This window comes from Lycorma delicatula, chromosome 1 (assembly GCF_047948215.1).
Source record: "Lycorma delicatula isolate Av1 chromosome 1, ASM4794821v1, whole genome shotgun sequence".
In the NCBI taxonomy this organism is placed as follows: domain Eukaryota; kingdom Metazoa; phylum Arthropoda; class Insecta; order Hemiptera; family Fulgoridae; genus Lycorma; species Lycorma delicatula.
In genome coordinates, this window is record NC_134455.1 from 314718513 (window position 1) to 314732080 (window position 13568).

Genomic DNA, 13568 nt, shown 5'->3' on the forward strand with positions numbered 1-13568 from the left:
GAAAATAGATTTTATATTAATGAAGAAGAGGAAACTATAGTGCACTTCATTGATGTATGATCAATTTTAGAAGAGTTTTGTGTAAGGTTCTTTAAAAAGTAGTTTTGAACTAAAGAATAGGTAATTATTTATTTTAATGGTTTAGACTGGAACTATATGTGTCCTCCCAGAAAGTTCCACTAAAGTGTAGGGTTAATTTATTAAGGGAATTTAGCTACTCATCTGTTTATTTTATATTATTAAACATTTAAATTGCTACATTTGTTCTTTCTTTTTTCCCTGTTTAGCCTCCGATAATTACTGTTCAGATAATACTTCAGAGGATAATATGTATGAGTGTATGTAGCCTTGTACAGTCTCAGCTTGACCATTCCTGATATGTATGGTTAATTGAAACCCAACCACCAAAGAACACTGATATCCATGATCTAGTACTCAAATCCATATAAAAGTAACTGCCTTTACAAGGACTTGAATGCTGGAACTCTCGACTTCCAAATCAGCTGATTTGGGAAGACGTGTTCACCACCAGACCAACCCGGTGGGTAAATTTGTTCTATATAATAGTTAAAACTCTAACTCTTCTCTTCTAATAGCCAGATGACAATAATTGTATTCTGCATTGGTTAATATATTGTATTCTTTGTATATTTGTATTTTTCTATTTTATGATTATTATTTATTTGTTTTTTCTCTTTTTGGGTTGGTGGTGGGGGGTTCTAATAATAATCTAAATGTTGAATTTCAGTCTGATTATTTTAACTTACATGATGTGCTCCATGATCCACTTTCTACTAATATATCAGTATATGAAGCTGTATTTTGTAAGAATGCAGGTAGTAATTAAACTTCCATAAAAGTGACTATTTGGTCTATATAACTCTGTAAGCGAGACTGACTGTAATAATGTTTATGTATCACTAATGCCTGTGATGCTGTGTTAGTTTTTAATAATAATCTTTTCTCTTATATCAATAAGTACATCCCACAATGTAAGTCTACGCCATAGGTTTATCGTTGTGGTTTTTTTTAGATTATAAAATGTTAAAATAAAAACAATTTTTTCACAAAAGATTTTAGAAGACTGGTTACTGCAAAAAATGGATATTGTGGATATGAATGTTGTTTCCCAACTGAGTTTTGAAACAATATATATGTAGTATTTTCTTTCTTAGCAGAAAGCGGGCACCTAATTTATTGTTTTACGCATTCTTTCTTAGTTTTTCTCATGGCTGTAAAATGTGTGAAGTAAAATTACCTAAAATAAGAAAGACAACACCAGTCACAGTTGCTTTCTCTGAGAGTAATGATGTTCACTGTACCATTATTCTCCATGGTGAAGAATAAGAAGGTAAATCTAGATCTGGAAAAACCCTGTCATGCAAAGTTTGCCCAGATTAGTATTATATTTTAACCCACCGGGTTGGTCTAGTGGTGAACGCGTCTTCCCAAATCAGCTGATTTGGAAGTCGAGAGTTCCAGCGTTCAAGTCCTAGTAAAGCCAGTTTTACACTGATTTAAATACTAGATTGTGGATACTGGTGTTCTCTGGTGGTTGGGTTTCAATTAACCACACATCTCAGGAATGGTCGAACTGAGAATGTACAAGACTACACTTCATTTACACTCATACATATCATCCTCATTCATCCTCTGAAGAATTATCTAAATGGTAGTTACCGGAGGCTAAACAGGAAAAAAAAAGAGAAAAAAGAGAGTATTATATTTTACATAGTTTATAACCGAGAATGTAAAACCATAATTTTTTTTGTACCTCTGTTTATTGTGTAGTTAATAAAGCATTCTTAATCATTTACATTAACACCTTTTGAAATATTTATTTTTGAAATTCTTTTATTTATTTTGTATTCTTAAAAATGTAATTTACTATATGTAAATAAATTCTTCATTTCTTTTATTCACACACTATTTTAAAATGCAATAAAAATAAGTATAATTTCTTAAAAAATACACAAATTTCTTTAAAATTGAACAATTTTCACTATTTTTTTTCTAGTTTTCTAGTTTGGATTAATATTATAAATAGTATGAACACAACTACCACCTAATGAAAGTATATTTTTAAAAGACAGGTTATATATTTAGTTTAAGTATTTGCCTAGTTGATGTGTGTGTGTGTGTGTGTGTGTGGTGCGCGCGTGTGCTTGTTAGCAGCAGTAGTTTTTGTAGAAGTACCATTAATAAATCACAGCATTTCTTATTGATTCATTGACAATTTTTTACTGAAGTTTTATTAAAATGCCTTTAAAAACTGGGAAAATGTATATGTTAAAGAAAAACAAAATGAGAAAAATAAATTAAAAAAGAACATACATTTATTTATAAATTATAAAGTACTATTTTATTCACATACACACACACACACACACACACACTCGCATATATACATTTATGTATATATATATATATTTTTATTTATGATTTCAATCTTCTGGTTTTTCAGGAGGAGGCCCACAAGGCTGAAGCATTTTTTCCATTAAATTAAAACGTACGCGAGCTTTGGCTTCATTCTCTGATATTGCAAAATAGTTTAGCATATCACAGTGCCCCATATAAGAAGAATATGAGTCACGATGTTGGTTCACAAGCCATTCAAATTTAGTTGTATCAGCATGACCTGTACCTATATATTTGGACTGAAGATGTTCTAGCTGGCTGTGAATGTTATACCTTTCACCCATACCTAAAACAGAATGACAGAGAGAATATTTATAAAAATAAAATAATAACCAATGACATAAATGATTTATGTACAAGTAGTTATAACAGAATTATTATTACATGATTAATAAAATTAAACGTACAGTAAAAAGTCTGCAATTTTAAGGTGAACCAATATGATAATTATCAGTTATGAAAAACAAAATTAAAATTTTGAATATCTTTAGGAAAAATGAAAATTGAAGGGTATGAAGTAAAGTAGAAGTCAACTACCAAAATAATATTTAATAAAGTAAGTTTCTAAAAATCAGTAAAGTAAAGCATTGCTGGGGGCAGTTATTTTCCATGTTGCTTATTTATTATTGGCTAACAATCATGGCCTCCTCTATGAATCATGAGACCTTGCCGTTGGTGAGGGGGCTTGAGTGCTCAGGGATACAGAGTAGCTGGACCGAAGGTGCAACCATATCGGAGAGGTATCTGTTGAGAGCCAGACTAAGGAATGATTCCCGAAAGAGGGCAGCAGCTCTTTCAGTAGTTGTTAGGGGCGTGAGTCACAATGACTTAAACGGCCATATCAACATCACTCAGTCCTCTGAGTACTGCGCAGCTGAAAGCAATGAAAAACTACAGCTGTTTTTTTTCCAAGAAAATGTGGCTCTCTGCATTTTCACATAGAAATAATGGAGGCGCCTTCCTTGGTAAAATATTCCGGAGGTAAAATAGTCCCCCTGTTCGGATCTCCGGGTGGGGACTACTAAGGAAGGGGTCACCAGAAAACTAAAAAAATAACATTCTACGAGTCGGAGCGTGGAGTGTTAGAAGCTTTAAATAAGGTTGGTAGACTAGAAAATTTAAAAAGGGAAATGGATAGGGTGAATGTGGATATAGTAGAAATTAGTGAGGTTCGGTGGGAAGAGGAAGGCGACTTTTGGTCAGGTGATTTTAGAGTAATTAACTCAGCGTCAAATAATGAGCAGGCAGGAGTAGGTTTCGTGATGAACAAGAAGATAGGGATGAGAGTGGAGTATTTCAAGATGCATAGCGATAGAATCATTGTAATAAGGATAAAATCAAAACCTAAACCGACAACGATTCTTAACGTATATATGCCTACAAGCGCCCATGATGATGATGAGGTAGAATGTGTATACGAAGAGATTGATGAAGCAATTAAACACGTAAAAGGAGATGAAAATTTAATAATAGTTGGAGATTGGAATGCAAGCATTGGAAAAGGCAAGGAAGGAAATATAGTGGGTGAATACGGGCTGGGCAAAAGGAATGAAAGAGGAGACCGACTTATAGAGTTTTGCACGAAGTATAATTTAGTAATTGCCAACACCCAATTTAAAAATCATATTAGAAGAATATACACTTGGAAAAAGTCAGGCGATACTGCAAGGTATCATATAGATTATATCATGGTTAAGCAAAGATTTAGAAATCAACTCGTTGACTGCAAAACTTACCCTGAAGCAGACATTGATAGCGACCATAATTTGGTGATAATGAAATGTAGATTGGGGTTTAAAAACCTGAAGAAAAGGTGTCAGATGAATCGGTGGAATTTAGAGAAGCTTGAGGAAGAGGAGGTAAAGAAGATTTTTGAGGAGGACATCGCAAGAGGTCTGAGTAAAAAAGATAAGGTAGAAAATGTAGAAGAAGAATGGGAGAATATTAAAAAGGAAATTCTTAAATCAGCAGAAGCAAACTTAGGCGGAATAAAGAGAACTCGTAGAAAACCTTGGGTTTCAGACGATATATTGCCGCTGATGGATGAACGTAGAAAATATAAGAATGCTAGTGATGAAGAAAGTAAAAGGAACTATCGGCAATTAAGAAATGCTATAAACAGGAAGTGCAAACTGGCGAAAGAAGAGTGGATTAAAGAAAAGTGTTCAGAAGTGGAAAGAGAAATGAACATTGGTAAAATAGACGGAGCATACAGGAAAGTTAAGGAAAATTTTGCGGTACATAAATTAAAATCTAATAATGTGTTAAACAAAGATGGTACACCAATATATAATACGAAAGGTAAAGTTGATAGATGGGTGGAATATATTGAAGAGTTATACGGAGGAAATGAATTAGAAAATGGTTTTATAGAGGAAGAAGAGGAAGTTGAGGAGGATGAAATGGGAGAAACAATACTGAGATCTGAATTTAAGAGAGCATTAAAAGATTTAAATGGCAGAAAGGCTCCTGGAATAGATGGAATACCTGTAGAATTACTGCGCAGTGCAGGTGAGGAAGCGATTGATAGATTATACAAACTGGTGTGTAATATTTATGAAAAAGGGGAATTTCCGTCAGACTTCAAAAAAAGTGTTATAGTCATGATACCAAAGAAAGCAGGGGCAGATAAATGTGAAGAATACAGAACAATTAGTTTAACTAGTCATGCATCAAAAATCTTAACAAGAATTCTATACAGAAGAATTGAGAGGAGAGTGGAGGAAGTGTTAGGAGAAGACCAATTTGGTTTCAGGAAAAGTATAGGGACAAGGGAAGCAATTTTAGGCCTCAGATTAATAGTAGAAGGAAGATTAAAGAAAAGCAAACCAACATACTTGGCATTTATAGACCTAGAAAAGGCATTTGATAACGTAGACTGGAATAAAATGTTCAGCATTTTAAAAAAATTAGGGTTCAAATACAGAGATAGAAGAACAATTGCTAACATGTACAGGAACCAAACAGCAACAGTAACAATTGAAGAACATAAGAAAGAAGTCGTAATAAGAAAGGGAGTCCGACAAGGATGTTCCCTATCTCCGTTACTTTTTAATCTTTACATGGAACTAGCAATTAATGATGTTAAAGAACAATTTAGATTCGGAGTAACAGTACAAGGTGAAAAGATAAAGATGCTACGATTTGCTGAAGATATAGTAATTCTAGCCGAGTGTAAAAAGGATTTAGAAGAAAAAATGAACGGCATAGATGAAGTCCTACGCAAGAACTATTGCATGAAAATAAACAAGAACAAAACAAAAGTAATGAAATGTAGTAGAAATAACAAAGATGGACCACTGAATGTGAAAATAGGAGGAGAAAATATTATGGAGGTAGAAGAATTTTGTTATTTGGGAAGTAGAATTACTAAAGATGGACGAAGCAGGAGCGATATAAAATGCCGAATAGCACAAGCTAAACGAGCCTTCAGTAAGAAATATAATTAGTTTACATCAAAAATTAATTTAAATGTCAGGAAAAGATTTTTGAAAGTGTATGTTTGGAGTGTCACTTTATATGGAAGTGAAACTTGGACAATCGGAGTATCTGAGAAGAAAAGGTTAGAAGCTTTTGAAGTGTGGTGCTATAGGAGAATGTTAAAAATCAGATGGGTGGATAAAGTGACAAATGAAGAGGTATTGCGGCAAATAGATGAAGAAAGAAGCATTTGGAAAAATATAGTTAAAAGAAGAGACAGACTTATAGGCCACATACTAAGGCACCTTGGAATAGTCGCTTTAATATTGGAAGGACAGGTAGAAGGGGAAAATTGTGTAGGCAGGCCACGTTTGGAATATGTAAAACAAATTGTTAGGGATGTAGGATGTAGAGGGTATACTGAAATGAAACGACTAGCACTAGATAGGGAATCTTGGAGAGCTGCATCAAACCAGTCAAATGACTGAAGACAAAAAAAAAAAAACAATCATAATGGAACAATTTTAAAAAAAGAACATTTATTTATGATTATGAAGGTCATTTATAAAATTTCATCTTTAATCATACCAGGTATTTTTGCCACAATTGGTCAAGGATTTATAAGCATTGCAATGCTAAGAGTAAAATTTCTTGTTTACAAGCATTCTCGAATTACTAACAGCTTTTTATAAACTGTAATAAATATTAAATGTCTACAATAAAAAAAATTTACACAATGAGCTACAGAAAGGTTACTATTATCATTATTGGGAGAACTATCCGTGCAATTATAATAACACATTTACCTCAGAAGGGCACCACAATAGTTTCGTTCAGACTTAAAATTAGTTAAGTTAGTCACAGTGAAATAAGAGGAGTAACTGGTGACATGAATTTGAAAGATAAAAAAAATTTTTTGTTAATAATTTATAGAATAATTAAAATACATTATATAAATGTATAAGAAAAAAAATTGAAATGCAAGAGAATGAATAAGAACACATAACAAAGAGTAAATTACTACAAGTAACACAGCGTGGGGATTATTTTAATAAGGACAGATTCAAAGCCCAAAATAACAATACAGATTTATATGCCAACCTCTGTAACAGAAGTTGGATAGAAAAGTGTACATATAGAAATTCATGAGCTAATCAAACATGTAGAAAGAGATGATGACAATCTGATAGTAATGGGAGAATGGAACACCACATTAGCAGAAAAATTCAAAGGAAAAGTTTATGTAGTACAGACTACGTAAAAAAAACAAAAGAATCTTTCACTCACTAGGGATTGAAAATAATATTTTTAACATCATAAAAGAGTGTAATACATGTAGTTGAAACCGGAAGATATGGGAGGTATCAGGTAGAAATACACATTAGATAAATTAATAAACATTTATCTAATCAGTGTATAAAAATACATTACATAGATCATGTCAATATAATTAAAATTATATAAATAAAAACAAATTATAGGGTAATAAATAGATGTGTTTTAAATTAAGACCATATTAATTATTTAAATTAAACACATGAAATAATGTTAAGATTATAAATACACTAAATATAAAAAAATTACAACAAAATAATTCATAATTCAGATACTGCTATTGAAATTGTTTTAGGCACATATATATATATGGGATGTAGATAAACATTTTTTTTTTTTTTTTTTAAATAGTATTATTTAAAAATTCATCAACAATATAATGTTTTTCTATAAAAGAAAGTATGAAAGTATTTTAATATATTTTAAATAAATTGGTGGGAAGATTTTCAAATGCAATTTATAAAAAATGGCAATGGTAGCATATCTTAAAAACTTGTTTTATTAAGGTGCTGTATTAGAAAATAAAATCAGTGATCATCCTGCAATAACTTTGGTCTCCTGATTGTCAAAGTTTTGTTGAAACTTGAGCTTTTTTGTAGCTGTCTTTGAATATAGTGGTTGAGTGTGTACTGCCAATAGTGTCGAAAAATTGATTATTTTAGAGTTTTTGCAACATCCACATAATAAAAATTTGCATTTGAACAAAACTCATGACTTGTATCTGGGTCTGATTAGATGTGCACCCCCTCATCAAGTGTTCTTGTCAATATAAGAAAAATTAACAGTGGCTAAGAAGTGCAAAAGACAGAGGATTTATAGGCCTCCGGCTGTCTGTGGCTAGCTACGGATAGTTGTGACATTTGAGGGGAATCGCATTTGAATTAGTAGGTAAGTGTTTTTATTATATCAAGCTTCGTTAGATTTTTATTTCTTCAGGCAGCAATGTCAGAAGGCAATCTAAGAAGCAACCCAAGCCCAAGCAAGTTAGGGCTGCTGAGGTAAGGACTGAAGATTCATCAGCCTTCTTTGATAATGAAGAAAGTCAGGCAGGGGGCTTCCTCCTGGGTAAAAGAAAATACAGTGGCTGATTTTCTAAAATCAAAAGGTAAGCCTGGTAGCTCCGTGCCTTTTTTCTCATCCCACGAGAATTTATCTAATAAAACAACCATGAATTTTGATTTGTGGGCAACAGAAATACTAGGTTTATCATTAATGGGAATTCTATCTATTTTATCAGTAATGTTACATGTATCTGAGAAACATAACACAACAGGCAGAAATTGTGAAACCAAAACGGACTACAAACATATGTAAGAACAATTTGACCACAAAGTACAACACAGGCCTAAAAGTTACAAAGTATTAAATTTAAAATGGATGAATACAGTTAAAAAAAGGAAGTGATTTTAATAAAAAAGAACTTTAGGAAGAAAAGTAACAGTAGAAGGGAAAATATGGATAACAAGAAATAAAATTATTATTAAGATAATAATTGTTATTATACTTTCTACTAAGAACAATATGTATTCTATGTTCAGAACTCAACATAGAAAACAAGAAATAGATCAAAAACGATGGATGCATAATGATAGATTTAAAAATGAAAGTAGAAAGTTGTACACATTTAAATGAAATTAATTAATTTATTAACAAATTAAAGTAGCAACAAATGAAGACTGTTTGAAAGAGAAATGCAATATGACTAATATAAAATATTATTACTGGAAATACACATGAAATGTATATATTAAGTAAAAACTATGGATAAATGAGGCCAAAATGTATTAGTATAAGTGATGCAAATGGAAGACCTTTGTTACAGAATAAAGAGCTGAGGAATGAAATGAGTACATGGGACTGATTAAAGGAAGAAAAAATATCCAATTAAATGTTACAGCAAGAAAATAATTTGATAATTATTTCAAGGAGAACATCTACAATCTAAATTTGATAATTTCTTAAAAATTTAAGCAAGATTAATGCAACAGAAATAGATGGTATGCCATCTCAATTACTATGGTGTTTAGAAGTAGCACTGAAAATGCTTTATAAAATGGATACAATTTTCGAGGTTTGATTATTAATACTTCATTTGGATTGTGGAACGTTTTTTGATTCCTATGTATTTTTTTTGTGTTGAATCCAAAAATAATATTAATTTTTTTCCATCACGTGAGGAGTTTTCATAAATCGCAAATTTAAAAATTTGCAAAAATGTGATACTATAAAATAAAGATAAAATGGTTTTTTTTATAATAAATTAACACAATATATTCATATTTTTGGCGTACACTATGCATTCTTACAGCTAAACAGTTGAGTGGTCTGAATAGGAACATGGGGGGGATTTTGGGTTGAAGATGACGAGACAGTGGGAGAGCTTGGCCGACAGGTTGTAATAAGACTTAATAAGATGTAATATTTTATTGGCAGCTATCCACACTACTCATGCTCCACGCAACTACTATCAGTGCTGTTTCAACCATTAGCATGCGTAAATATTTTTTTCCGTCCTCAGTGATCAATTTGTCAGTGAAAAATATTTTTTCCAAAATGGCTTCAAGAGGCTGCAACAGTTCTGCAGGTTCTTCTTTTTGTTACATTTATGGTGAGTTAATGGTGGTAAGGCAAAAAAGAAATGCGACAGGATTAGCTTGACAAGTGTACAAAATATGTGAAAGTGTACATACAAGTGTATGTAATATGTGAAATACATACAAGTGTACCACCACCTTTCGTTCACTCTGTGAAAGTACACTTTCACATATTTCGGAGTGAAAATAAGAGCCAAAACAAAACTTGGACACCTCACTACATTTGTTGAAGGACACAGATGGTGGTCAAAGGGTGAACAAGAAGCATTCAGATTTGGAGTTCCAATGGTCAGGTCATGGTTAGAGCCATGAAATCACACCAATGACTGTTACTTTTGTTCAACTTCTGTTCATGATTTGAAGGAAAAAAGAATGATCTATCCAAATATGCCATCCGCTTTACACCCAGTTCCGCATAGTCCAGACGTACCAGTGCCAATTCCGCCAGAAAATTTACCTGAAGTAGATGGTTCCACAAATGAAGATAACATAAAAGAAAAAAGGATTTTCTTCCATTTTTTTTTGAAAATGGAGAATTAGTCTTCTGCACTAATGCGTGGACTTTTGACTCGATTCAACATTCTGTACGAAAGTAATGATCGGAGACTGTTCATAGATTCATCCAAAAGAAGCCTCAAGTTTTCCTTCCTTACAGTGGGAATACGTATCCATCAATATCTGTTGGACACTCTGTCCATTTAAAACAGATGATAATTTTGAATTCGTTAGCGATAGAATTAAATACGACAATCATAAGTGGATTATACATGTGGCGATCTCAAAATAATATCGATACTCATAGGAAAGCAAGCAGGATACACAAAGTTCCTTGTTTTTTGTGTGAATGGGATAGCAGAAAGAGAAAATTACTGGATAAGGAAAGATTGGCTAAAAAAAACTTCATTAGAACCTGGAACCAAATATGTGCTCTGAAAAGCTCTCACAGATCCGAATAAAGTTCTCCTTCCCCCTCTGCATATCAAGTTAGGCTTGATGAAGCAATCTGTCAATGCCTTACAAAAAGAAGATAAATGTTTTAACGTGTGTGACAAATTTTCAGTCTTATAAATTACCAAACTAAAAGAGGGTGTGTCTTTACTGGTCCTGACATTAGAAAATTTCTCAAAGATGCTTATTTTGAGAAACAAATGGAAGCTGCAGAAAATGAAGCCCGGGAAGCCTTTAAAGACATAGTAACCAAATTCTGGGCAATAAGGTTCTGAACTTCAAATCAATAGTTGAGAACATGCTGCAGAAATACAAAAATTTAGACTCTTCCATGAGCTTGATGGTTCACTTCCTAAATTCAAATGTGGACTATTTTCCTAAAAATCTGAATGGTGTTAGCAAAGAGATGGGCAAAAGATTTCATCAGGACATAAAAGAAATGGAAAGGAGGTATCAAGGAAAATGGACTACAATGATGGTAGACTACTGCTGGACGTTTCATCAAGAAAACCCTACAAAGAACATAGAAAGAAAAGCGTGAAGCAGAGTATAAGCCTTCAAAAGAAACTTCAACAATAAAATAAAATTTTAAGTACTTCGTCATTAAGTGTGGGTGAAAAGGGGGAGTGGTTTCCAAAGGCATGATGTACCTCAAAAATTAATTAATTTAAAAAAGCACTATAATACAAATTAGACTTATTTTATGGCAATTTTCATTAAAAAATAAGGGGTCAATGACCCCCCGCCCTCGCCATCTTCTTCAGATCATTCATCTGCTCAGCTGTAAGAATGCATAGTATAAGTCAAAAAAGTGATATATTATATCAATTTATTATAAAAAATTTATATCTATTTTATTGAATCACATTTTCACAATTTTTCAACTTTTAAACATTTTGAAATTTGTGATTTATGAAAACTCCTGATGTGATGGGAAAAAATGAAAGTTATTTTCAGATTCAGCCTTAAAGATACATAACAATCAAATATCAAAAACTTAAAAACACAACCATCACAGGTTTGTGTTATTAAAGAAAGAAAATTGTTACCATACTAAAAAACCCAAAAAGAGATACATGTGATAACTACTGCACCATTAATTTCAAACCTCACGCACTGTAATACTTTAATTAGGGCTTAACTGCTCTAATTTTAAACAGAATGTAATAGGAATAGTGGTTTATAAAAGTGCATTTGAGGAAAGGCAGTTTGGTTTCAGAAAGAGCATTGATGAAAATTAAGTCATTCTGGAGCTCAAACATAATTTAGTAAGCAGGATAAAGAAGAATAAAGTCACTACCTGCATTTTTAGATATAGCAAAGGCAAATAATAATGTAAAATTAAATAAAATGTTTAAAATGTTAAAAAGAAAATTGGACTGAATTACAGAGTATCATATAATTTGTATAACAATCAGATAACAGTGATAAGGTAGATGATAAAGAAAAGCAGACTTTAATTCAGAAATAAGTGAGACAATGTTACTTTTTAACTTATTCAGCAATTCAAGTTGAGAATGGAGTAACAATCCAAGGAGGGGAAATAATGACTTTAAATTCACTGATAATACTAGATGTCTTATGAAAATGACATAGCACATATTTTAAATAATCAATAAAAGGTGTTTTACAGTTTCTATTTGATTATATAAGCTTATAAAATTGTACTAACCTAACCAACTTTATATCATTGTTATACAAAATTGGATTTACAGTAGTTTTAAACAACTTATTACCATTATCTATTTTGGGCTCACTAATAGTACTCTACAGAAAATCAAATTAGGAAATCTGTATTACTAAGTAAAGTAAGACAGTCAAAACTATCACTGTCTAAAGGGCATTCAAAGAACTGAATTCAATTTCCAAACTATAAGATTAACAAAGAAGCCAAAAGAGAATCAGATGCAAACTACAATAATCACTGTATTTCTGTATATTGATTTGTAAAAAAATAAAATTCAGTAACAATATAATATATGATTTACAACCATTTCAGCAAGTGTAATTTTTAACATTGGGTCTCATTGTTATATCTTAAAAAAAAACAGCGTATTTTTCGGTTATTATTTAATAATTAATTTACTTACCACATAAGTCACTGATGAATGGAAATATAATATGAAATCTTTAAGTAATGTTTTATAAATGCATAGCTGTTCTTGGTTGAACCATAATTCATAACATAATATTTTCGAATAAACAAGAAATTGCACAAAAATATACAATTCTGCAATAGTTTTTAGAACATGAGTTTTGACTGCATATTTTAGTCAACTTTTTTTTTTAATGTAAAGTGAAATGAAGCTTAGAAAAAATATATTACTCACATTTAATCTCAAATAACCTAAAACTACATAACTGACTTTCTAAAGCCGACCGGAAAGATTTAATACATTTCACCTACAATTTTTCAAGTTAAATAAATAAATAAAACAGAACAAAAACTAACCTCTCAAAAAACGATGCGATGTATCAACTAACAACAAATACAGAAGCAGATTTGTTACGCATTCACCTTGATGCCTGAGACTTAATGCAATTAAACTAGTAATGGGAAGAATCATGAACGAGTCGTTCCTTCGATTCGACTCTTTATACTGAACGTAAGAATCCTGAATCGGTTTGCAGGAGAAACCGATTCTTTTTACGATTCTTAACGATGAAATGGATAGGCGACGGGAAACCAAATCTTTCTCAATTATGATTCGATTCGATTCATAGCAATCTTTCTTATGCATAGCTGACTTGTACCTTAGAATTCTCGACTTCGAAATCAGCTGATTTGCGTAAACGCGTTCACTACTAGACCAAGTAAAAGTATTTATAACTAGAAAATTTAAAATAATATAG

The 13568-nt window shown here is 31.8% G+C and overlaps 1 protein-coding gene across 2 annotated transcripts; it reads right to left on the reverse strand.

The window, feature by feature from the left end:
- Positions 1–2318: 2318 nt before the first annotated feature.
- Positions 2319–13313, reverse strand: Sf3b5 (splicing factor 3b subunit 5). 2 transcript variants are annotated; one of them, XM_075381892.1, is made up of 2 exons: positions 13168–13313; positions 2319–2704 (listed from the first exon to the last, which is right to left on the reverse strand). In XM_075381892.1, exons 1-2 carry the CDS (start codon positions 13280–13282, stop codon positions 2445–2447), a joined length of 375 nt encoding a protein of 124 aa, XP_075238007.1. In that variant the 5' UTR covers positions 13283–13313; the 3' UTR covers positions 2319–2444. The 2 variants fall into 2 exon arrangements, with proteins under 2 accessions (XP_075238007.1, XP_075238016.1); XM_075381901.1 differs by lacking the exon at positions 13168–13313 and adding an exon at positions 12806–13145.
- Between the last annotated feature and the right edge of the window lie 255 nt (positions 13314–13568).